This window comes from Chiloscyllium plagiosum, unplaced genomic scaffold, assembly GCF_037043375.1.
Source record: "Chiloscyllium plagiosum isolate Xiang-an unplaced genomic scaffold, Cpla_swu_hap1 HiC_scaffold_1, whole genome shotgun sequence".
NCBI lineage: Eukaryota > Metazoa > Chordata > Chondrichthyes > Orectolobiformes > Hemiscylliidae > Chiloscyllium > Chiloscyllium plagiosum.
Window position 1 is genome coordinate 67,919,935 of NW_028270139.1, and position 24,713 is coordinate 67,944,647.

General features: G+C 41.1%; 1 protein-coding gene across 3 annotated transcripts in view; it reads left to right on the forward strand.

Annotated features, from left to right (window-relative positions):
- slc30a9 (solute carrier family 30 member 9) overlaps positions 1 to 24,713 on the forward strand; it is a 140,414-nt gene that overhangs the window by 12,991 nt on the left and 102,710 nt on the right. For all 3 annotated transcript variants that reach the window (XM_043692116.2, XM_043692137.2, XM_043692123.2), the window contains 3 exons: positions 1,974 to 2,094; positions 10,148 to 10,339; positions 21,882 to 21,938. In XM_043692116.2, coding sequence (XP_043548051.1) covers positions 1,998 to 2,094; positions 10,148 to 10,339; positions 21,882 to 21,938 — 346 coding nt within the window. In that variant the 5' untranslated portion in view covers positions 1,974 to 1,997. The remainder of the gene's footprint in view (positions 1 to 1,973; positions 2,095 to 10,147; positions 10,340 to 21,881; positions 21,939 to 24,713) is intronic.

Sequence of the window (24,713 nt, forward strand, 5' to 3'; positions counted from 1 at the left end):
TCAGTTACATCTTCAAAAGCTCTAAATTTACCCCCAAATTGTTTCCTTATTGTGAAATAAGGTAATTCTTTTCTGATCATCTCCTGTTTTTCTAAATGTGTGGAGTCTTCTGAACAATAGATTTCAATACTTTATTGACTGATATGAGGCTAAGTGGCCCATAGTTTCCTGTTTTCTCTATTCCTTTCTTGAATCATGGTGTTATATTTGCTAACTTCCATTCTGTTTGGAGAATGAGAATTTTGGAAAATTGAAGTTAGCACATGATTGATTTTTGCAGTTGACTTAGGCTGTGGGTGATCAGGTCCTGGGGATTTCAGACTTTATTCGCTCAAGTTTTGCTAACGTTTTTTTCTCTAATTCCAGTAATTTCTTTGCTCTTCAAAGCCTCATGCTTACCGTCTTGTATGTAACTTTAATCTTCTACTGGGAAGATGGGTACAAAATATTTCTGCTGTGTTTGTACCATTTCTTAACTTCCCCATGATAAGTTCTCCTGTCTCTTTCTAAGAGCCCAACTATTACTTCAACTACACTTTTACTCTTTATGTATTTGTAAAAGCTTTTGCTGCTTGTTTGTATTTTTTCTACCTGGTTAGTTAATGTTCTATTTATTTTTCGTAGTATTAGTGACAATATGTGGTCATTTAACCTTGTTGCCATGGACTGCCTTTATTTAGCCTGCTTGCTTACGAGTTCTTTTGCCTTCGCTTCTGCACTCAGACTTGAAGTCCCCAGCCTTTGGTTAGCACTGCTGCCTCACAGCGCCAGAGACCCGAGTTCAATTCCTGCCTCAGGCGACTGACTGACTGTGTGGAGTTTGCACATTCTCTCCGTGTCTGTGTGGGTTTCCTCCGGGTGCTCCGGTTTCCTCCCACAGTCTAAAAACATGCAGGTTAGGTGAATTGGCCATGCTAAATTGCCCGTAATGTTAGGTGAAGGGGTAAATGTAGGGGAATGGGTCTGGGTGGTTTGCGCTTCGGTGGGTTGGTGTGGACTTGTTGGGCTGAAGGGCCTGTTTCCACGCTGTAAGTAATCTAATCTCATCTTTTGTTTCTCCTCCTGCACCAAGTCAGCCATGCATCTGTCACCTCTCCTTCCTAGCTCCTATCATGAGCTGGCATTAAATCCTTGGCTCCCCCTAGTGGAAGTAGTTGTGATGTAGGTAGCTCTGGACGTCAGCTATAGGTGCATTGTCCAGCTTTTGCCACCAGATAGAGCCTTCAGGCAATTAAAACTTCGAGCAAGCAATTCTAACATTCTTTAGTGCTTTTTAAACTTACACTTATTTTACTTTGAAGGTTAATTTTTTTTTAAAGACTAATTCCCTACAGTGTGGAAACAGGCCCTTCGACCCAACATGTCCACACCAACCCTCTGAAGAGTAACCCACCCAGACCCATTTCCCTCTAAGGCACCTAACACTATGGGCAGTTTAGCATGGCCAATTCACCTAAACCTGCACATCTTTGGACTGTGGGAGGAAACCAGAGCACTTGGAGGAAACCCACACACATACGGGGAGAATGTGCAAACTTCACACAGACAGTCACCTGAGGCTGGAATCTAACCTCGGACCCTGGTGCTGTGAGGCAGCAGTGCTAACCACTGAGCCAACGTGAATGTAGACACTTTGGAATGTACAGCATTTCAACCTAACGTTTTAACACTTGTTTTCTCTAGCAGATGTCTAAAATGTCTATTACTATGAATGCCTGGGGTTCTGTTTTAGCTCTACCTGGACCTTGTAGTACCTGTTCCCAGCCTGATTGTGTTGAAACATAGTCCTTGTTAATTGTAAGAACAGTTCTGTATATATTTCATAGACTCCTACTATATGATCATGTACAGAATCTTGAAGTGAAACATTCTAGTTTTATGTATTTTACATATGCGCCGCATGTGACCCATTGGGGAACATGATATAAGTATATATTAAGTACCTTTCAATTAAAATTACTTTTTCCTTACAGGGAAACATCTCCACTAAAAATTCTATGAACATGTTACTTGGACTGACGCAGAAACCATGGCAGTCGCTGTGCAATTTCTATTTCCGGAAATATGCCTTTGGAGGCAGTCAAGGCCATTACAGTGAGTCCAGCATGATTTCAGAATGCTCTTTGATATCTGTTCCAGTCCTTGTTTTTAACCATACCAGGTTTTTCTGTTTAATAGACCAGTGAGTTATACCTAACCAATTAAAATAGTTGTCTCACTTAGAACAGAATGTAACAGTATATTTTTTTGTTGAAGTATTTTATTTAAAACGGGAATTAAATTTAAACTCCTCCACCTTGATTATGTTAATGCATCACTGTTACAATCTGTTATTTTAAAACTTGACTTTGATTTCTTTACAGGAAACTGCTTTCCAAGTTTGAATTTTGTAAAAGATTAATAGTAATTTGCAGATGGTTATATCCAAACACCACAAAATCCAGTCAGATTCTAGCCCCCACCCACATTCTCTCTCTGATATATCGATGATCTAATCAGTGCAACTTCCCTCTTTACCAGAATTGGAAAAGTTCATCGATTTTTGCTTCCAGTTTCCACCCTGCCCTCATTTTCACCTGGTCTATTTCTGACTCCTTCCTTCCCTCCCTTGACATCTGTTTCTATTTCTGGCAATAGATTGGCCATTAATATCTACAATAAGCCCACCAACTCCCACAGTTACCTGGACTGCACATCTTTGCATGCTACTTCCTCTAAGATCTCCATTCCATTGTCCCAGTTCTTCCGTCTCTGTTGCATATATTCAGATGAAGCCCACTTGGGTAAGGGAGCCTCCGAAATGTCCGCCTTCCTCAACCAGGATTCCCCAGCACTTTGTCGGCAGGGTCCTCAACTGGGTCCGAACCATCGCCTGCACTTCTGCCCTCACCCTCTCTGTTCCCTTCTGCAACAGCAATACGGTTCCCCTTGTTCTTACCTACCACCTCACCAGCATCCTCATTCAGAAGATCATCAGGCACCATTTCCACCAAATCCAGCGAGAAGCCACCACCAGACACATTTCTGTCCCCCGCTTTGTCCACCTTCTGAAGGGACCGTTCCCTCCCGGACACCCTGGTCCATCCATTCCCAACACTTCCCTGTAGCCCCGTGGCACCTTTTCCTGCAACCGACTAAGGTGTAGCACCTGTTCATCTGTCTCCAGTATCCAAGGGCCCAAATGTACTTTCCAGCTGAAGCAGCACTTCACCTGCATTTCCCACAATCTAGTCTACTGCATTCGCCGCTCACAATGTGGTCTCCTCTAACTGAAATATGAAGCCTAGACTGGGTGACCGCTTCACAGAACATCTATGTTCTGCCTGCAAAATAAACCCCATGCTTCCAGTTGCCTGCCATCCTGTTCCCTGGCCAACATCTCTGTCTCAGGCTCGCTGAAGTGTTTGAGCGAACTCAGCACAAGTTGAAAGAACAATGTCTCATTTTCTGCTTGGATACCTCTGGCCTCCGTAGTGATTTCAATAATTTTAGGGCCTGAACTCTCCCATGTCCCCTTACCCCACACACAGGCCTTGTAATCACATAGGTGGCATTACGCATTACCTGTTGTTTGTCACTAACAGTCCTCATTAACAGCTATTCACCCTCCCTCCTAGCCAGATCATTACCAACTCCTTTATCTGTCCAGCTATTCTTCTCTCTTTGGGCTCTAACTCTATCTATTGTCTCCCCCCCCCCACACCACCCCCAAACCACAATTGTCTGAGCTACCATCAGTTCTCAGGAAGGGCCACCAGACCTGAAAACATGAATGTTGGTTTTGCTTCACAGATGCTGCCAGAGCTTATATGCTTTTCCAGCTACTTTTGTTTTTGTTCAAACTTTATTAGAGATCATTATTTTAAGTTAAAGTGATCCTTGATCATCTTCAAAAATCCACTTTTAATACTCATAACCATGTCAGGTAGCCATGATTTTGTTGGAAAAATAAATGGTATTTGGGGAGAAAATCCTTATTGCTTTTAAAATTTAACAACCCTTAAGAACAACGACAGATTCCTGTATTAATTTAAATAAGCATCAACATTGCAACCTCTTACCATTTGAGTGGCCAAATTGAAGCATTTGGGCTCTTGAGGGGCTTCAGAGAGTAAGTGCTGACAGGATGTTTCCTCCATGGGTGGCTAGAGGGCCAGAGTGCATAGTCTCTCAATAAACTGCACCAATTTAAGACTGAGATGAGGAATTTCTTGAGGGTTGAGTCTGTAGAACACCTTGCCAGAGAGAGCTGTGGAGACAGAATCGTTGTGTATATTTAGGCTGAGATAGATTCTTAATCAGAAGGGGGAATCAAGGGTTGCAGGGAAAACACTGGAAAGTGGCCAAGTGGGATGTCGGATCAGCTATCTTCCAGGATCAAGGACTTGAACAGGAACTCCTGTTCTTATTCCTAAGCAATCATGTGTTTCTATTTGATGTTCTTAGAGAACATTTACACTCCAGTTTTAAAATCCTTGTTTGCAACATAAATTTGAAGCCAAGGAACAACTTCATTCACTGAGATCTGGATCTTTTTGACCAGTCTGCAAACAAGGTGATTGGCAAAAGAATGAAAGGTGCAAACTTTTTTGAAAAAACAAACTGGCTGAAAGGTTGGTGGAAGCAATGTTCTTAATTATCGAAAACCTGCCATTGACTGATGGACTGAATGATTATTCAGAGCCCTTCCTGATGAAGGGCTTTTGCCCGAAACATCAATTTTCCTGCTCCTCGGGTGATGCCTGACCTGCTGTGCTTTCCCAGCACCACCCTAATCTAAACTCTGGTTTCCAGCATCTGCAGTCCTCACTTTTACCTGCCTGAATGATTTTTCAGTACTGTTTAATTCTGATTTGTCTTGTTTTTGATTGTCCTACAAGAGGAAATCATTTCTCTGAATTTAACCTCTAAATAACTTTATTTTACCAATTCATCAGATCACTACTTAAATTTCTAAACTCAAGAAAATGCAAATTGTTTATGCAGACTGTACATAATTTAACCAATTCATCATGGTATAAATCTGGTTCACTTGCACAGCAGCATCTCCCAAGCACCTTTTTCTTGAGTGCAGCATTCAAAGTTCATGTGGTGCTCTAGATGATGTCTATGCAACTGAAATTTAACTTGATCTCCTTTGTGCTTGGCTCCCATGAACTAAAATCTAATATTGCCTGGTTGGGAAGTCTAGAACCAGGGAACAAATTTCAAAATAGACTGTAGAGTCTTCTCAGCACGAATAAGCCAATATGCCTAGAGTTATTCTCTCAGATATGCTTAAATATTTGGTGGAGAGATGTCATCTAACTTTCGAAATATATTCACACAAAATTGTTAAAGTACAGATTTGAGACAGCCCAGGGAATCCCTTATGGACTCAGACCTGTAAGCCTTTTTCTTGGTTCACCTCGGAGATCGTACTCTTTTTGGAAGCCTGGAATAAAAAAACCCTCTTACAGATTAGTTTAATTTTAGTGATCCCCTATATTTACCAATACCATCACTGTTAGAACATAGTTAAAAATCACACAACACCAGGTTATCGTCCAACAGGTTTAATTGGAAGTACGCTAGCTTTTGGAGCGACGCTCCTTCATCAGGTGATTGTGGAGGGCTCAATCGTAACACAGAATTTATAGCAAAAATTTGCAGTGTGATGTAACTGAAATTATAAATTGAAAAATTGATTGTCTGTTAAGCCTTTCATCTGTTAGAATACAGTGAGAGTTTCATTTCTTTCATGTGTAAATCACAAAACCCTTTTTTTAAAGTTGCATTCTCTGGTTAGCTGTTAACAATGGTGATAGCTAGACAATAGGTTGAAGATGTTAGCCCCCTGTGTTCTCTGTCTATGACCTGATGTTTAGATTGATTCTAATCTAAAAAGTGAGATAACAGAGTTTTACATAAATTCATGCAGTTTTTGAGCTCAGTTCTACATGAATGTATGCAGTTTTTGAGCAAAGTGCAATGTAACTCTGCAAGCACAAATTCACCACACAAAGAGCGTGTGGTGAGTGCAGAGTGTCTTAAGTCTGTGAGGGGGTGCACCCCCTCACAGACTTAAGACACTCTGCACTCACTACATGCACACCCCCACCGCAGACAGACAAAGACCCACATGCGCGCGCACACAGCAGGAATTTTCAGGATTGCTTCGCATGAGGTCACTGAAGATGTTACCTCCTAAGGTAATGAAACATCTGGAAATGAACCTCCAAGCTCAGTGAGCAAACTTATATCCAAAACCTCAACCTGAGCTACAAATCTTCTCAAAACTCGCTGAAATAGGTTGTCATGAGGAATAGTTGGACAGGCTAGGTTTGTTTCCACTGGACTTTAGAGGAGTAAGAGAGAACTTGATTTGAAACATACAAGATCCTTGATTGGGAGGTTTTAGTGAGAAGAAATGGAATCTTGATTAAGCAGGTCTATGAAAGTTTAGGGGTAAGTCGTGGAGTAATCGGGTCAGCCATGATATTATTGAATGGTGAAGCAGACTTGAGGACCCATAAGATATAGAGGCAGAATTGGGCCATTTGGCTCATTTGAGTCACTTCACACAATTAAGTCAAATGGCTTACTCATTTGTTTCATATCTTTAAAAGAAGTACTTAGAGGCAATGCAACTATATTGGGGGTATAGTAAATTGATTCCCTGGATGATGAGGGTTATTGTTGTTTGTGAACAGTGTGGTACCGAAGATGTCACAGGAAGATCTGAGATGCTGTGTGCATGGGAATTGTGTAGAATGTTATGTTGGTAAAGAGGTTTGTCTGCATAATAGTGCCCACCAACTATTGGCAGTATGCAAAATTTCAAGTTGAAGATGCAAATTCATTGTGTTGATTTGAAACTACCATTGCCATTTTCTAACTATGCACTCAAGTCCATATCCTGTCTTCAATTCATGCAACTGAATGCCAATGCAAATGGAAGCTCCCAACCGCTATGCAGTTTAAGGGGATCAGCATATCATCGTCACCGTCATCACAGTTTAAGTTTACCAGCTTGGATTCTAACCTGTGTTTTAGTGTTCTTAACTTTTGAACTGAATTTTTTGAAGTAATTTGGTCTTTTTGCATGTCATCTCTTGCCAACTTGCATCCTTTTTGCTGAAGTCTGTAATCTGTATAACATTTTAAGTTTTGTCAGTTCTGTTTTGTGCTTAACAAAGCCCTTATTTTGACATTTTCAGCACTCCAGTAATTTCACTGTGTTCTAACATAGAATCATTACCTGTCTGCTTCACCTTTTTTTTTGTATCCCTGATGTATTCAGTATGATCCTGTAAATTCCAATGTTTACATTTGAATTACATTGTGTTCCTGTCTCTCTCAATTGTAAGTATAGTAATCATGTTACTGCACCAATAATCCAAAGAATGCATTTTTTAAATGCTACCATGGCAGTTTGAGAATTATATTCTACTTTTGTTTAAGAAGTTGGAGATAAGGTACTGATATTGGCAAAATTACAATGAAGCTGTTAGTTTATCATAAAAACGTAATGAGAAAATGGTAGGATTGGGCAGAGTCGGTGTTAATGGAAGGGAAGGCTCTCTTGACAAACTTGAATTTTTTTGAGGCATGCTACTTGTAGAAAACCAGTGGATGTGGTACATTTGAATTTTGATAAGGCCCCACATAGGTTAGTATGAAATTGCAAAGCATGCGATTGGGGGGAAAGGTAGTATATATTTAGAATTGGTTAATGAATAGAAAGCAGAAAAGGAATAAACTGTTCTCAGGATGGTGGGATATTACTAGTAGGTGTGGCAAGGATCAGTGGTAGAGCCATAGCTTTTCACAATCTATGTCAATGATTTGGATATGGTGATGAGACAAAGCTAGGTTGGCATATTAAGTTGAAGAAAATGCAAGGACATTGCAGAAAGCTAAGCAAATGGGCTAGATTGTGGCAGATGGAATATAACATGAATAAATGTGATGTTCACTTTGGAAGAGAAAACAGAATATTTCTTAAAAAGGTGGAGGTTCAGAAGTGCAGGTGACCAATGGGATTTTGGTGTCCTTGTCCAGGAGTCATTAAAAGCCTAGTGTGCAGGTACAGCAAGCAGTGACAAAGTGAAACAGCATGTTAATATTCATTTTGAGGAAATTTGAGAAGTAAAAATGTCTTGCTAGGTTGTATAGTGCTTTGGTGAGACCGCACCTGGAATGTTGTGTGTTTGTTTTCTTTATCCAAGGGAGGGTGTACTTGCTAGGAATGCAGTGAAAGTTCATCAGATCAATCATTCTGATTATCTTGAGGAGGTATTACAGAAACTGTGTCTGTATTCCTGAGAGCTTTGAAGAATGAGAAGTGAACTTGTTGAAACATCTAAAATTCTTACAGGGAGTGACAGAGTCCATGTAGATAGGATGCTTCTCCTGGCTAGTAGTAGTAGAGATATATAATTTCATAATAAGGGGTAGAGCATTTAAGATTGAGATGAAGAATCTCTTTACTGAGTGTGGTGAATATTTGAAATTCTCTACCCCAGTGACCTGTGAAAACCCAGTCATTGAGCATGTTCAAGTGAGAAATCGATGGATTTCTTGATGTCTGATATGAAGGAGTAAGGTTGTCGTGCAGGAAAGTGTTATTGAGATCAATCAGCTGTGATCTAATTGAACGGTGTGGTATCTGTGATCTAATTGATGGGCTGAATGGCCTCTGATTCATGTGTTCCAGTGTTTTTCTATTCCTCTGTCAAGGAAGAGAATCTTGTAGCTCTTACCAAACCTGGCCATATATGACTCCAGTCTCACTAGTGTGGTTGAGTTGGATTATTAACTAATATTTGAAATATATTCAATCTATTGACATAGTCAAAAATGTTGAAAACAAAGCGCATTAACATTGCAGATTTTTTTCTGAAAGCGTCCCTTAAGTTAAACATGGTAAGTGTTGCTGAACAAAGACCTTGGAGTGCAGGGTGATAGTTCCTTGAAAGTGGAGTTGCATGTAGACAGGGTAGCGAAGGAGGCGCTTGGTATGCTTGCCTTTGGTCAGTGCATTGAGTACAGGAGTTGAGAAATCATGTTCCAGCTGTCCAGGACATTGATGGGCCACTTTTGGAATACTGCATTCAATTCTAATCTCACTGTTATAGGAAGGAAGTTGTGAAGCTTGAAAGGGTTCAGGAAAGATGTAAAAGGATGTTTCCATGGTTGGCAGGTTTGAGCTAGAGGGAGAAGCTGAATAGGCTTGGGCTATTTTCCCTGGAGTATTGGAGGCAGAGAGGTGACCTTAAAGAGCTTTATAAATTCATGAGGAACATGGATAGGGTGAACTGCCAAGATAATTTCTTCAGGCTAGGGGAGTCCAAAACTAGAGCGCATAAATTTAAGTTGAGAAGGGAAAGATTAGATTCCATACAGCGTGGAAACAGGCCCTTCGGCCCAAACAGTCCACACCGACCCTCCAAAGAGTAACCCACCCATACCCATTTCCCTCTGACTAACGCACCTAACACTATGGATAATTTAGCATGGCCAATTCACCTGACCTGCACTACTTTGGATTGTGGGAGGAAACCCACGCAGACACTGGGAGAATGTGCAAACTCCACACACAGTTGCCCGAGGCTGGAATCGAACCCGGGACTCTGGCGCTGTGAGGCAACAGCACTAACCACTGCGCCGCCCTTTAAAAGGGACCTAAGGGGCAACGTTTTCACACAGAGGGTGGTTTGTGTAGGGAATGAGCTGCCTGAGGACGTGATGGAGGCTGGTACAACTACAACATTTTAAAGGCACCTGGATGGATGTGTGAATAGGAAGGATTTAAGGGATATGAGCCAATTGCTGGTAAATGGGACTAGATTAATTTAGGATCGTTGGTCAGCATGAACAAGTTAGACCAAGGGGTTTGTTTCCTTGCTGTGCAGCTGAGACAATGTTGAGAAATTCATGAAGGATATTCTCTACCTATTTCTGTAGTGTTTCTGTGTTTCTAAACAAATGAAATTTTAACTTTTTGTTTTCCAGATAATATACTGAGACTGCTATTGTTAAAGTGTACTAAACAGTCCTGTGGATATAATGTTTGCTCCAATATAATGACTGTTTGTTCTATCTCTGGAAATTGAGTGATTCAGAACTAAGAATTAATTATATGGTTATTTTTATTTGTTTTCAGTACGCAGAAGCGTTATGACCAACCCAAGTTTCTGGCATGGTATGCGTTTTAACCTACCAATCAGCACAGACATCCAGCTACGTTTATATTCCTCAGATGACAAAAAGGATGGAACCTATGAGTATGGTGCCAGCAGTACCTCCGCTTCCTTGGGAATGGAACCTAGCACTCAACAAAATTCTAAAATAGTTGGTAAAAATCACACTTCTATTTTGTAATTTGCTAGAGACCATGTCAAAGGCTCACTGTAACCAGTACATTTTTTTTCACGTGCTTCTTGTGAATTAGCCGACATAGTTGGTCTGTTTTCCGGACTGCCTTTGCATTTGGCTTCATGTAACGTTGGGAAGAGTCATTGCTGCTACACAGCATCTGTAATGATATTATCAGCACCGCTTAAGTGTAATTAAACATTTCTAAGGAAGGACATTTATAGTTCTGTCCTGAGTGTTTATACTATGAAGAACATCAGTGAGAGATTGCATTAGTGAAGCACAATCTGATATGTTGGAATAAGCAGTGCAGCATTTTTGTACCTTGCAAAGTGTACACAAATAAAAACTTAAACCGCAGTTTAATTGTATGAAGTTAGTATTTCAAACCTGCAATTGCTCAAATGAATCTCCAATTGTCATTCTTAACTGCAGCAAGTTCATGCTACAACCATATGCTTTTAAGAACCGCAAGAACAGCGAATGCTGGAAATTAGAAACGAAAAAGCTCTGCAGATAAGGCAGCATCTGTGGAGAGAAATCAGAGTTAACATTTTGGGTCAGTTGACCCTTCAGAACTGATGGTATCTAGGGAAAAGTTGTTGTTTTTGCCAAAGATAGGGTGGAGGGAGTGAGCAAAGGAGTAAATGATAGGTGGAGATAGAGCCCAAAGAGAGAAAAGAACAATTGGACAGACACAGGAGTGGATAACCGTCATCTAGGAGAATGAATAGCTACTAATGCGGACTATTAGTAGTTAACATAGGTTGTGTGTAATAGCAGACCATGTGATAACAGGGCCTGGTGTGAGTGTGTTGGGATAAGGACATTGGAGAAGGGTTACATTCCAAAATTAGACCTCCCAAAATGTCCCACCTTGCATTTTCAGGATTAAATTCCATCTGCCATTGCCAATTTACCATTTTAAGGACGTAGTCTGAGACCACCCTCCTTATCATCAACAGCACCACCAATTATCGTATCATCTGCAAACTCCCCAGTTAAATCTTCTACATCTACATCCAAGTTAATATAACAAAACAGCAAAGGTCCCAGCACTGATCCTTCCATATGCTGCTGACCACAGGCTTCCGATCATAAAAACATGCCTCCAGCATCATCCTTTGCCTTCTATTGGCTTTTATGTTTTGGACCAGCCTTCATGTGAGACATTGTCAAAGGCTTTACTGAAGACCATGTAAAAGACATCCACTGCACTACTGTTATCAATCTATCCAGTCAGCTTTTGAAAAGAATCAATTAAATTAATCAGACAGGATCTGCCTCTTAGAGTCATAGGGCATGGAAACAGACCCTGTGACCAACTTGTCCATATTGACCAGATATCCTAAATTTAGTCCCATTTACCAGCATTTGACCCATATCCCTCTAAACCCTTCATTCCATACATACACCACCCTCTGCATGAAAAAGTTATCAATTAGGTCTCTTGCAAATCTTCCCCTTCTCACCTTAAAGCTACACCCTCTCGGTTTGGACTCTCCACCCTCAGGAACAGACCTTATCCATTCACCCATCCATGCCCATCATGATATTATAAACATCTATAAGGTCACCCCCCAGGCATTCAATGCTCCAGGGAAAATAGCTCCAACCTATTCAGTCTCTCCCTATAGCTCAAACCCTCCAAAGCTGACAACATCCTTGTAAATCTTTCCTAAACACTTTCAAGTTTCACAACATCCAATAGGGAGACCAGAATTACTCTCAATATTCCAAATGTGGCCTAACCAAGGAGTAACCAATGTCCTGTATAGCCACAACATGACCTCCCAATTCCTATACTTGGTGTACTGACCAATAAAGGCAAGCATACCAAACACCACCAACTCCACTTTCACGGAACTATGAACCTGTACTCCAAGGTCTCCTTGTTTAGCAACACTCCCCAAGACCTTATTAAGTGTATCAGTCCTTCCCTGATTTGCCTTTTCGAAGTGCATCACCTCCCAAATTAAACTCATCTGCCATTCTTTAGCCCATTGGCTCATCTGATCAAGATCTTGTTTTATTCTGAAGTAACCTACTTTGTTATCCACAACACCTCCAATTTTTGTCATTTGCAGACTTACTAATCATACATCCTCCTATGTTCATGTCCCAATTATTTACATAAATGACAAAATAGTGGACCCACACCGATCCTTGTGGCTTACTGCTGGTCACAGGCCTTCAGTCTGAAAAGCAACCCTCTGCTACTACCCCCTGTCTCTTACCTTCAAGGTAGTTCTGTCCAAATGACTAATTCTCTCCGTATTCCAAGTGATATAACCTTGCTGACCAGTCTACAATGAGGAACCTTGTCAAGTGCCTTTTTCAAGTCCGTATAGATCATGTCCAAAACTCTGACTTCAACTTTCCTCTTCAAAAAGCTCAACCAAGTTAGTGAGACTTGTCCATGTGCAAAGCCATGTTGACTAATCATTCCTTGCCATTCCAAATGTGTGCCAATGCTGTCCCTCAGGATTCTCTCCAAACACTTGCCCACCACCAACTTAGAAACAAAAAAATTTGCGTTGACTATCCCTGCCGTTCCAAGTGTTGATTAATCCTGTCCATCAGAATTTTGTCCCGTAACTTCTCAACCAATAACATCAAACTAACTGGTCTGCAATCACCTGGCCTGTCCTTGTTGCCATTCTTCAACAAAGGACATACATTACTCTCCTCCAGTTATCTGGTACTTTATCTCTGGTCAGCGAAGTATTAAATATCTTCACCAGGGTCCAAGCAATAACCTCCCTTGCTCCCAGATCGGATGGGATATATCTCATCAAGACCTGGGGATTTATGTACTTTTATGCCCACTAAAACATCACAAATACCTCCTCTTAACATGTTCTAGAACCTCACCATCCTAACTGAAATTCTCAGTTGCAATGTTTTTCTCCTTTGTGAATACAGATGAGAAGTATTCATTTAAGATCTCACTGGCTGCACACACCGGTTATTCCTTTGGTTTCTAATAGGCCCCATTCTTTCCATGGGAATCGTTTTACTCTTAATTAAAATATCTTGGGATGTCCTTGATCCTATGTGCAAAGGTGTTTCCTTTGCCCTCCTAATTTATTTGCAACTCCCTAGACTCTATATCTTTAATGGGATTCTGTTATTTTTAAGAGACTGTACAGAACATATGCTTCCTTCTTTTTCTATCAAACTCTCACTATCACTTGACATCTAGGGTTCCCTGGATTTGATACTCTTGCCCTTCAATCTTAGGGGAACACTAAACCCTGGATTCTCACTATTCTTTTAAGATTCCCATTTTCCAAATATAAACTCACCTACAAATAGCTTATCCCAGTCAGATCCCGTCCAATGATATTGAAATTGGCCTTTCCCAAGTTTAGACATGTAACTTCTACACTACCCTTGTCCCATTTCAGAATTATTTTGAAACTTAGAGTTAATGTCACTATCCCCAAAATGTTCACCCAATGAAACCACTTGATTGACTTTATTCCCTCTGATTTGGTCTAGCACAGCCCCATCTCTAATGGGACTATCTGTGTGCTGGCACAAAAATCTCTCCTGTATGCAGTTAAAAGTTCCACTCCTTCTAATCCTTTCACACTCTATTGATTCCAGTTAATATTAGCAAAGTTAAAATCTCCTACAATATAATCCTGTTTCTTGCACACTTTTGTGCTTCATCTATGTATCTGCTTTGTCTCCCTTTGACTTTTGGTAGGCCTGTAATATAATCCCAACAAAGTAATTGCTTCCTCCTTATTTAAAAGATATGCCCAATGACCTCATTTGAAGACACTTCTTGGACATCCTCCCTCATTACTCCCTCGTGCCTCACAAACCTTATTGAATTCTTTGAAAAGGTGACGAAGGAGGTTGATGAGGGGAAAGCGGTAGATGTGGTATATATGGATTTTAGTAAGGCGTTTGATAAGGTTCCCCATGGTAGGCTACTGCAGAAAATACGGAGATATGGCATTGAGGGTGAGTTGGAGGTTTGGATTAGGAATTGGCTGGATGGAAGAAGACAGAGGGTAGTAGTTGATGGCAAAGTTTCTTCATGGAGTGCCGTCACTAGCGGTGTTCCGCAAGGATCTGTTTTGGGACCATTGCTGTTTGTCATTTTTATCAATGACCTGGAAGAGGGGTTAGAAGGTTGGGTGAGTAAGTTTGCGGATGATACGAAAGTCGGAGGAGTTGTTGACAGTGAGGAAGGATGTGGCAGGTTACAGCAGGATATAGAGAAGCTGCAGAGCTGGGCAGAAAGGTGGCAGATGGAATTCAATGTAGCTAAGTGCGAGGTGATTCACTTTGGGAAGAATAACAAAAAGATGGGGTACTGGGCTAATGGTCGGATACTTGGTAGTGTGGATGAGCAGAGGGATCTTGGTGTCCATGTACACAGATCTCTGAAAGTTGCCACCCAGGTAAATAGTGCGGTGAGGAAGGCATATGGCGTACTGGCTTTTATTGGTAGAGGAATTGAGTTCCGGAGTCCTGAGGTCATGATGCAGTTGTATAAGACTCTGGTACGGCCGCATCTGGAATATTGTGTGCAGTTTTGGTCGCCATACTATAGGAAGGATGTGGAGGCATTGGAACGGGTGCAGAGGAGGTTTACCAGGATGTTGCCTGGTATGGAAGGAAAATCGTATGAGGAAAGACTGAGGCACTTGGGGCTGTTTTCACTAGAGAAAAGAAGGTTTAGGGGTGACTTGATAGAGGTGTACAAGATGATTAGGGGGTTAGATAGGGTCGACAGTATGAACCTTTTCCCGCGTATTGAGTCGGGTATTACAAGGGGGCATAGCTTTAAATTAAGGGGGGGTAGATATAGGACTGATGTTAGGGGTAGGTTCTTCACTCAGCGAGTCGTTAGTTCATGGAATGCCCTGCCAGTAACAGTGGTGGACTCTCCCTCTTTATGGGCATTTAAGAGGGCATTGGATAGGTATATGGAGGATAGTGGGTTAGTGTAGTTTAGGTGGGCTTGGATCGGCGCAACATCGAGGGCCCAAGGGCCTGTACTGCGCTGTATTCTTCTATGTTCTATGTTCTATTACTGCAGTGATGGTTTCCTTTATCAGTAATGCAATGCCCCCACCTCTTTTCTACATTCCCCACCTTCCAGTGTGCTTGAAACTTCTATACTTTGAAACGTTGAGGTGCCAGCTCCCTTCAACCATGTTTCGGTGATTCTAACAATATCACAATCCCATGTATTTATGAATGCTCTTAAGTTCATCTGTCTTACCAATCATGCTCCTTGTGTTAAAATATGCCTTAGTTTTTTGGACCTCCGATGCACCTTATGCTGTCCACACATTCTCTGGCCTGTGGAATTGGGCGATTCAGCCTGTCAAGTTCACACGTAACCTGCCACAGAGCATCGTACCCAGACCTCCCACCCCCAGTTCTATAACCCTGCATTTCCCATAGCTAATTCACCTAGCCTGCACATCCCAGGAAATCATGGGCAACTTAGAATGGCCAGTCCACCTAACCTGCACGTCTTTATACGACTGTGGGAGAAAACTGGAGCACACGGCAGAAAGCCACGCAGGGAGAATGTGCAAACTCCACGTAGCTAGTCGCCCAAGGATAGAATTGAACTCTGATCTCTGGGTGATGAGGCAGCAGTGCTAATAACTGAGTCACCGTGCCACCCTATGAATGGTTTCCTGTCCTACATTGCATAAACTGCAACGTTTTAAATCCTAATACTATGGTATTGTTATTAAAGAAGGGAGTAAGGGGTAAGCAAGAAACTGTATAAAATGTTAGTGCTTTCCATCTCAACATAAGCTGCCAAATCTGCTGAGTTTCTCCAGCACTTTTATTTTTGTAATTCTGGCATAGATTTATGTTTATTTATTCCATCTATGTAGGAAGGTAAGCCGTGAAGTATACATGTCTACAAAGGATATAAATTGTTGTATGAACAAATATCTGGCAAATGTAGTCCAGTGTAGGAAACTGTAAAATTGTCCATTTTTGGCAGGAAGAATAAAATTAAAGTATATCTCAATGGTGTGACATTGCAGAGTTCTGAGATTTAAAAGGATCTTTGTGTCCTAGTACACTAACCACAAAATGGTAGTATGCAACTAATTTGGAGACGTAACAGAATATTATGTTTATATCACGGAGAACTTAACACAAGGTGAGGCCATACTGGATTTGGTTCTGGGTAACGAACCAGGCCAGGTGTTAGAATTAGAGGTAGGTGAGCACTTTGGGGATAGTGACCATAATTCGGTGATTTTTACTCTCGTGATGGAGAGGGATAAGTGTGTACTACAGGGCAAGAGTTATAGCTGGGGTCAGGGAAATTATGATGCGGTGAGGCATGACTTAGGATGTGTGGCTTGGAAAAGTAGACTCCAAGGCAAGAGTGTAAATGATATGTGGAGCTTGTTCAAGGAGCAACTATTGAATGTCCTTGATAATTATGTACCTGTCAGGCAGGGAGGAAAGGGTCGTGCGAGGGAGCCGTGGTTTAATAAGGAATTGGAATCCCTTGTTAAATGGAAGAGGGCGGCCTATCTCAAGATGAGACGTGAAGGTTCAATTGGGGCGATTGAGAGTTATAGGGTAGCCAGGAAGGACCTGAAGAGAGAGCTAAGAGCAGCAAGGAGGGGACATGAAAGATCCTTAGTCGGTAGGATTAGGGAAAACCCTAAGGCTTTCTATAGGTATGTTAGGAATAAACGAATGACTAGGGTAGGAATAGGTCCAGTCAAGGATAGCAGTGGGAAGTTGCGTGTGGAGGCGGAAGAGATTGGGGAGACACTGAATGAATACTTTTCTTCAGTATTTACTCAGGAACAGGGCATTGTCGTCGATGTGAATACTGAGTCACAAATAAGTAGAATGGATGGCTTTGAGGTATGTAGAGAAGAGGTGTTGGAAATCCTGGAAAAGGTGAAAATAGATAAGTCCCCTGGGCCTGATGGCATTTATCCTAGGATTCTCTGGGAAGCAAGGGAGGAGATTGCAGAGCCATTGGCCTTGATTTTTATGTCCTCTTTGTCTACAGGAGTAGTGCCAGAAGACTGGAGGATAGCAAATGTGGTTCCCTTGTTCAAAAAGGGGAGTAGGGATAACCCTAGTAACTATAGGCCGGTGAGTCTCACTTCTGTTGTGGGCAAAGTCTTAGAGAGAATTGTAAGGGATAGGATTTATGCACATCTGGATAGGAATAATGTGATCAAGGATAGTCAGCATGGTTTTGTGAAGGGCAGGTCGTGCCTCACAAACCTTATTGAATTCTTTGAAAAGGTGACGAAGGAGGTTGATGAGGGGAAAGCGGTAGATGTGGTATATATGGATTTTAGTAAGGCGTTTGATAAGGTTCCCCATGGTAGGCTACTGCAGAAAATACGGAGATATGGCATTGAGGGTGAGTTGGAGGTTTGGATTAGGAATTGGCTGGATGGAAGAAGACAGAGGGTAGTAGTTGATGGCAAAGTTTCTTCATGGAGTGCCGTCACTAGCGGTGTTCCGCAAGGATCTGTTTTGGGACCATTGCTGTTTGTCATTTTTATAAATGACCTGGAAGAGGGGTTAGAAGGTTGGGTGAGCAAGTTTGCGGATGATACGAAAGTCGGAGGAGTTGTTGACAGTGAGGAAGGATGTGGCAGGTTACAGCAGGATATAGAGAAGCTGCAGAGCTGGGCAGAAAGGTGGCAAATGGAATTCAATGTAGCTAAATGTGAGGTGATTCACTTTGGGAAGAATAACAAAAAGATGGGGTACTGGGCTAATGGTCGGATACTTGGTAGTGTGGATGAGCAGAGGGATCTTGGTGTCCATGTACACAGATCTCTGAAAGTTGCCACCCAGGTAAATAGTGCGGTGAGGAAGGCATATGGCGTACTGGCTTTTATTGGTAGAGGAATTGAGTTCCGGAGTCCTGAGGTCATGATGCAGTTGTATAAAACTCTGGTGCGGCTGCATCTGGAATATTGTGTGCAGTTTTGGTCGCCATACTATAGGAAGGATGTGGAGGCACTGGAACGGGTGCAGAGGAGGTTTACCAGGATGTTGCCTGGTATGGAAGGAAGATCGTATGAGGAAAGACTGAGACACTTGGGGCTGTTTTCATTAGAGAAAAGAAGGTTTAGGGGTGACTTGATTGAGGTGTACAAGATGATTAGGGGGTTAGATAGGGTTGACAGTGTGAACCTTTTCCCGCGTATGGAGTCGGGTATTACAAGGGGGCATAGCTTTAAATTAAGGGGGGGTAGATATAGGACTGAAGTTAGGGGTAGGTTCTTCACTCAGCGAGTCGTAAGTTCATGGAATGCCCTGCCAGCAGCAGTGGTGGACTCTCCCTCTTTATGGGCATTTAAGCGGGCATTGGATAGGTATATGGAGGATAGTGGGTTAGTATAGGTTAGGTGGGCTTGGATCGGCGCAACATCGAGGGCCAAAGGGCCTGTACTGCGCTGTATTCTTCTATGTTCTATGTTCTATAAGTTGGGAGTTAATGGAGCAATTATAAAGGCATTGGTGAGACCACTTGGATTATCATTGAAAGAAATTGTCAACACTGTACATAGTACTCCCAATGAAGCCTTGAAAACCAGTTTAGCAAAGGTATACAAACAGAAAGGAGCAGGCTACTCAACTCATTGCACTTTCTTTACCATTTAACATGATCATGGCTGATCAGTGATCCCAATGCCATAATCCTGCTCTGTCTCCATACTACTGGATACCAGTAATCTCTTGGAATCTTATCCATTTCTTCTTAAACCTTCAGTCGCTTGGCCTCCACAGCCTTGTGTGGTAAAGAATTCCACAGGTTCACCACTGTCTGAGTGAAGGCAAATGGCCTGGAGATCACGAGAACTTAAGATGCTGGAAAATCAGACTCTATGAAGTGTGGAGCTGTGAAAAGCCTGCATATCCTGAGAGAACTCATTCCTGTCTTGGGCCACCCAGCCAGGGGAAATGTAATTTGTGCATCCAGTCTGCTCAGCCCTGTTAAGTTTTTATACTTTTTACCGAGATCCCCACCTGTCCCCCAATCTTCTGAATTTCAGTGACTACACATTTAATTGACCTATTCTGTCCTCATGACAAGCCTGCTATCCTTGGAATTGGTCTGATAATCCTTCTCTGTAAGTCTACTGTGGAAAGTATATTTTGTTTCTAGGGCGAGACCAGAACTGCATACACTCTCCGTGTGTTCTCACCAATGTCCTGTTTAGCTGCAGTCACATATCTTTGTTCCTGTAGTCCTCTTGTAATAACGTACCATTTATAATCCTGACAGCATACTGCACCTGCATGTTTGTTTTCAGTGACTAGTGTACAAGGACACCTAGGTCCCTTTTGTGCATCAGCATTGTGCAATCTATCACTATTTAAATACTGTCATTCTGATTTTCTGACTAAAGTGCATAACATTACACTTAACCCCAGGTATCATTTCCCCTTTCTCAAATCCATGTTGATTGTATAATCCTGTTGATATTTTGAAAATCTCCTGTTATCACAGCATTTGTAATGAACTCGACTTTTTTTTCCCTACTACTAATTTATCTATAAGTTCCTTTTTACACTGAGTTACATCTGTCAGTCTTCAATTTGATCTGTTCTATGTTCATAGGATTTTAGAAGCTGACATTCAGCACACTTCCTACCTCCTTGGCCACTACCTTTTAATATCCTGCAGTGTAGACCACCTGAGCCTGAGGATTCATCAGCTTTCAGTCCCATTAATTTCTCCCCTAATTTTACAAACATTAATTTCCCCCAATTCATCCTCCTCGATCCTTGGTTCTCCAGTGTTTCTGAGAGGTTAACTGTTGTCTTTTATGAAGATAGAGCTAAAGTGGTTGTTTAATTTCTCTGCTGTTTGCTTGTTCCCCATTATTAATTCCTGTTTTATACTGGGGGCCACATTTATTTTCATTAAGATTTCTCTTTTTACACAAAAGCTTTTGCAGTTTGCTTTTATATTTATTGAAAGTTTGCTGTTCTTCTATATTCTTTTCCTCTCTTGGTCCCCCTTTGAATTGTGCACTGCTGCCAATCCTCAGACTTTCTGCTTTTTCTAGCAGCATTATAGGAGTCCTCTTTGGATCAGATATTATCCTTAATTTCTTCTGTAAACCATGGTTGGACTTGTCATGTTGTTTTTGTTTGAAAAAGATGTACAATCAAACATGTTCCCAGGATGGTGGGACCGTTCTTTGAAGAGAACTTGGGTATATTGGGCCTGAATTATCCAGAGCTTTAAAGAATAAGAAGTAAACTTATTGAAACTTACAAAATGCTCAAAAGGATAGATGTAGGTAAGATGTTTCCTTGGGTAAGGAGTCTAGAACCAGGGGTACAATTTTAAAAAGCATGGCAAATGATGGAATATGAATTCAATTAAAAAATCTGGAATTAATAGCATAATGTTGACCACAAATTCATTGTCAATTTTTGGAAAAACCCATATGGTTCACTTATGCTCTTTAGGGAAGGCAACTGCCATCCTTTACCTGTCTGGCCTACATGTGACTTCAGACCCACAGCAATGTAGGTGACTCCTACCTGCCCTATGGGATGGCCAATAAATGCTTGCCCAGCCAGTGGTGCCCTCATCCTGTGAATGAATTGGGGGAAAAAAAAGTAGCTTTTCAATTCCTAGTCTCCTTGATGTTGAAGTTAAAGATGGAAAAAAAAGAGCAGCTTCCTACTCTTGCTCAACAAATGATCAGTTGTTTCACTCTGAACCAGTGCAGTCTGATAATTAGTTTTAGATTAATACCCGGAGTGGGTGTGTTACCTTATGCAGGCAAGCTGGATGGACCAAGTTTGTATCCATTGTGTTCAGAAGAGTAAGTGGCTTGATTGAAACATATGAGGTCATGATGGAATTTGACAGGGTGGATGTGAAAAGGATGTTTCTTTTGATGGTAGAATCTATATCTGAGTTAACTATTTCAGACAGATGAGAAATATTTTCTAAATTGAGTGTTTTGAACTTTCCTCTTCAAAGGCGGTGGAGACAGGATCTTGGAATTTTTTTTAAGGCTGACCTAGAGCAATCCTTGATGAGCAAGGGTGAGGTTATTGAGATAGACAGACAGGAAAATTGGAGTAATCAGTTCAGTGATCATATTGAATGGCAGAACAGGCTGGAATGACGAGTGTCCCAACTCCTGAGCTTAGTTCGTATCCTTTTCCACATGTTTCTGTCCCTGAAATATTGTGCCAAATTTTCCTTTGCCTTACCGCTAGTTCTGCAGAACTGTCTATTAATCGACTTTTTGTCTTTTTACTTTCCTGCCCCCTCAAGTATGTTAAATCCATTTTGTGACCAAGCTTTCCAATTCCCCTAATTAACATATTGTGGTTTGACAACTGCTTCTAGATTTGTTAGCGCTCTCCCATTCCTCTCAACAAAATACTATGATGTTTTCATGCTAAAATATGTAACATGGGTACTTTTGGTTGCAATTACTGTATTATCTGTAGGTTTTAATTTTTAACCTGAATGTTCCTGTTTCCTAAATTTATTTTAGCAGCTCCAGGGTCCAGTGCTTCAAGTCAACCTACTTTGGAGCAAATCCAAGTGAAAGGTAAGCTACTTAATTGTGGACTAATTAAATAGCAGTTAGAGTCTGCGCATGCTGTTGTTGACTAATCTAGAGACCACATGAATAATCCAGAGAACGTGATTTGAAATGAAGTGTACAATGCAGTTACACTTCTGACATTCTGTGTATCCATTGCCCTATTTAGTACTTTCCAAATTCTAACCATATTGTTTTAATGAAAGCAGCCAGTAGTGATTCGTTTACTAGTAACAGTCTAATCTTCATTCCTGGAGATGTCCCAGATGGATTCCTCCTCCAGTGCCTTCACATAGTTCCTTAAAATGTGGTAGCCAGAAATTTGTATAAAATGTTCCAGCTGGGACTGAACTAGTGTTTTATATAGGTTTAGCATAACTTCCAGGCCTGAACCCTATATCCCAGATGTTTATGGTACTGCTTTATTAACGTCTTCCAAGGTTTGAATATGGTTGTGCTCTGGTTTCTTGCACTCTTTTAAAATTGCGCCATTTAAATTGTACTGCTTCTTCTTATTTCTGCCAAAATGCATCATATGACCATTCCATAATCCTAGCACAGGATTGTAGCACAAAAGGTGGTGATTCAACCAGTTTGAACTTTCTGCAAGAGCAGTCTGCCAGTACCATTTTCCACATTCTTTCTTGTATTCCTGCAAAATGTTCATTTTCAGAAAATAATCGACAACCTTTGTGGAATTTACGATCAAACCTACTTCCCCAATCCCCTCAGGTAGTGCATTGCAGATGCTGAGTGTTCAATGCATTTAAAAAAAAATCTTTGCTACTTGTAGTCTTTTTGGTTCTTTTGCCAGTCACCTTAATTTGATGACCTCTGGCCCTCAACCCTTTTGCCAATGTGAACAGGTTTCCCTTATCTACTCGGTCCACATCACTGACTATTTTACATTTTTGTTTATTCATTCATGGGATGCGGACATCACTGGCTAGGCCAACGTTTATTGCCCATTCTTAATTAGGAGTCATTGCTGTGGGTCTGTAGTCACATGTAGGCCAATTTCCCAAAAGAGATTTGTGAACCAAATGGGGGTTTTGTTGACAATCAATAATGGTATCATTTCCTCTTATTTCCAGTTTGTTTTAATTGAACTCAAATTCCACCATTTGCCATGCGTCCCTAGAGCATTCCCTGCATCTCAGGATTAACAGCTATCACCTATCACAATCGACCACTGTTTTAAGGATGTCCAGCTTCTCCAATCTATTCCTGAAACTGAGTCCTTCGTCCCTGGAACCATTCTTGTGTTTTTTTTTTGCACCCTCTTTGGCACATTCACCATCTTTCAAAAGTGCATTGCTCAGAATTGGAATGCACTTGTGGGGCTATGAACCAGTGTTTTATAAAGATTCATCTTAACTTGTTTTTGTTCTCCTGATTACAAAATCCATTTTCATGCATACCATGTGAACCATATTCTAAACACAATTCAACAATTTGTACATACAAAGCCTCCAATTTCATAGAACTCAACAGCACAGAAAAAGGGCTTTGGTGCCTCAGGTCTGTGCCAGTCAAAAGCAAGCACCTAACTGTTCTATTCCCATTTTCCAGCACTTAGTCTACAGCTTTGTATGCCTTGACATTGTAGGTACGCATTTAATTACCACTAAAATGTTATTTTGGTAATGTTACGAGGGTTTCTGCCTCTACCATCCTGATGGGCAGTGACTTCCAGATTCTTGCCACTTCACTGAAGATTTTTTTCCTCATCACCACCTTTCCCTAACTTTAAGTCTATGCCCCATGGCCATTTATCCCACCACTAAAGGGAAAAGCCCCTTTCTGTACACGATATTCATGTCCCTCATAATGTTATACATCTCAATCAGCAACTTCCTTAGTGTCTTCTGTTACAAGGAAAATAACCCCAATCTATCCAATATATCTTAACTAAAACTTTCCAACCCAGGCAACATCCTAGTAAATCTCCTCTGCATCCTTCCCATTGCAATCGCAACCTTCCTATAGTATGGATTCTAGAATTCCATTTGTCACTGATCAGCCCATCTGTCCAGCACTAATATATTCTCCCATAATCGAAGGCCTTTTTCCTCACTATTTACCACTCCTTCAATTTTCACATCATCGATGAACTTCTACGTTAGGGTCTAAATCATTTAGATATACCATAAACAGCAAAGGCCCCAACACTGATCTTTGCAGAACTTTGCTGGACACTGGCTTTTAATTATACAAACATCCATCACTCAACCATCACTCTTTGCTTCTTGCCACTCTGAATCTAGTAAGCCAAATTTCTTTGCTATCAGTCTCCCATGTGAGACCTTATCAAAAACCTTGAAATCCAAAGCAGTTACGTCCTGTGCCTGTTCCTCTTTTTAGAGTTGTATCCCTTATTTTGCCTTTCCTCGTTCTTTCTAACAAAATAGAATACTTCACACTTCTTTGCATTTAAGTTTCATTTGCCGAGTATTGTCCATTCCATTAGCCCATCTAATTCTCTTGAAGTCCATCTTTATCTATCTTGTAATTTGCCATTATTAAAAAAAATTATGCCACCAGATTCATACTAATGCAAGGCAGATGCAAAATTCTCACTTAGTACCTAGAGTTGGAAATCATAGTCGGCTCATTTAATTGATTGAGTACATGATGGCAGAACTTGGGTGCAAATCATCTTTAGGATCCCCATGTAATCCATCTCTCTTTTTTATGACAGTTTATCTATTTAGATGCCTATAGAGGTCTTTGACAGCTACTGTAAAGGGGAATTCGGTCTCTTCTCATACTTGGTCTGCC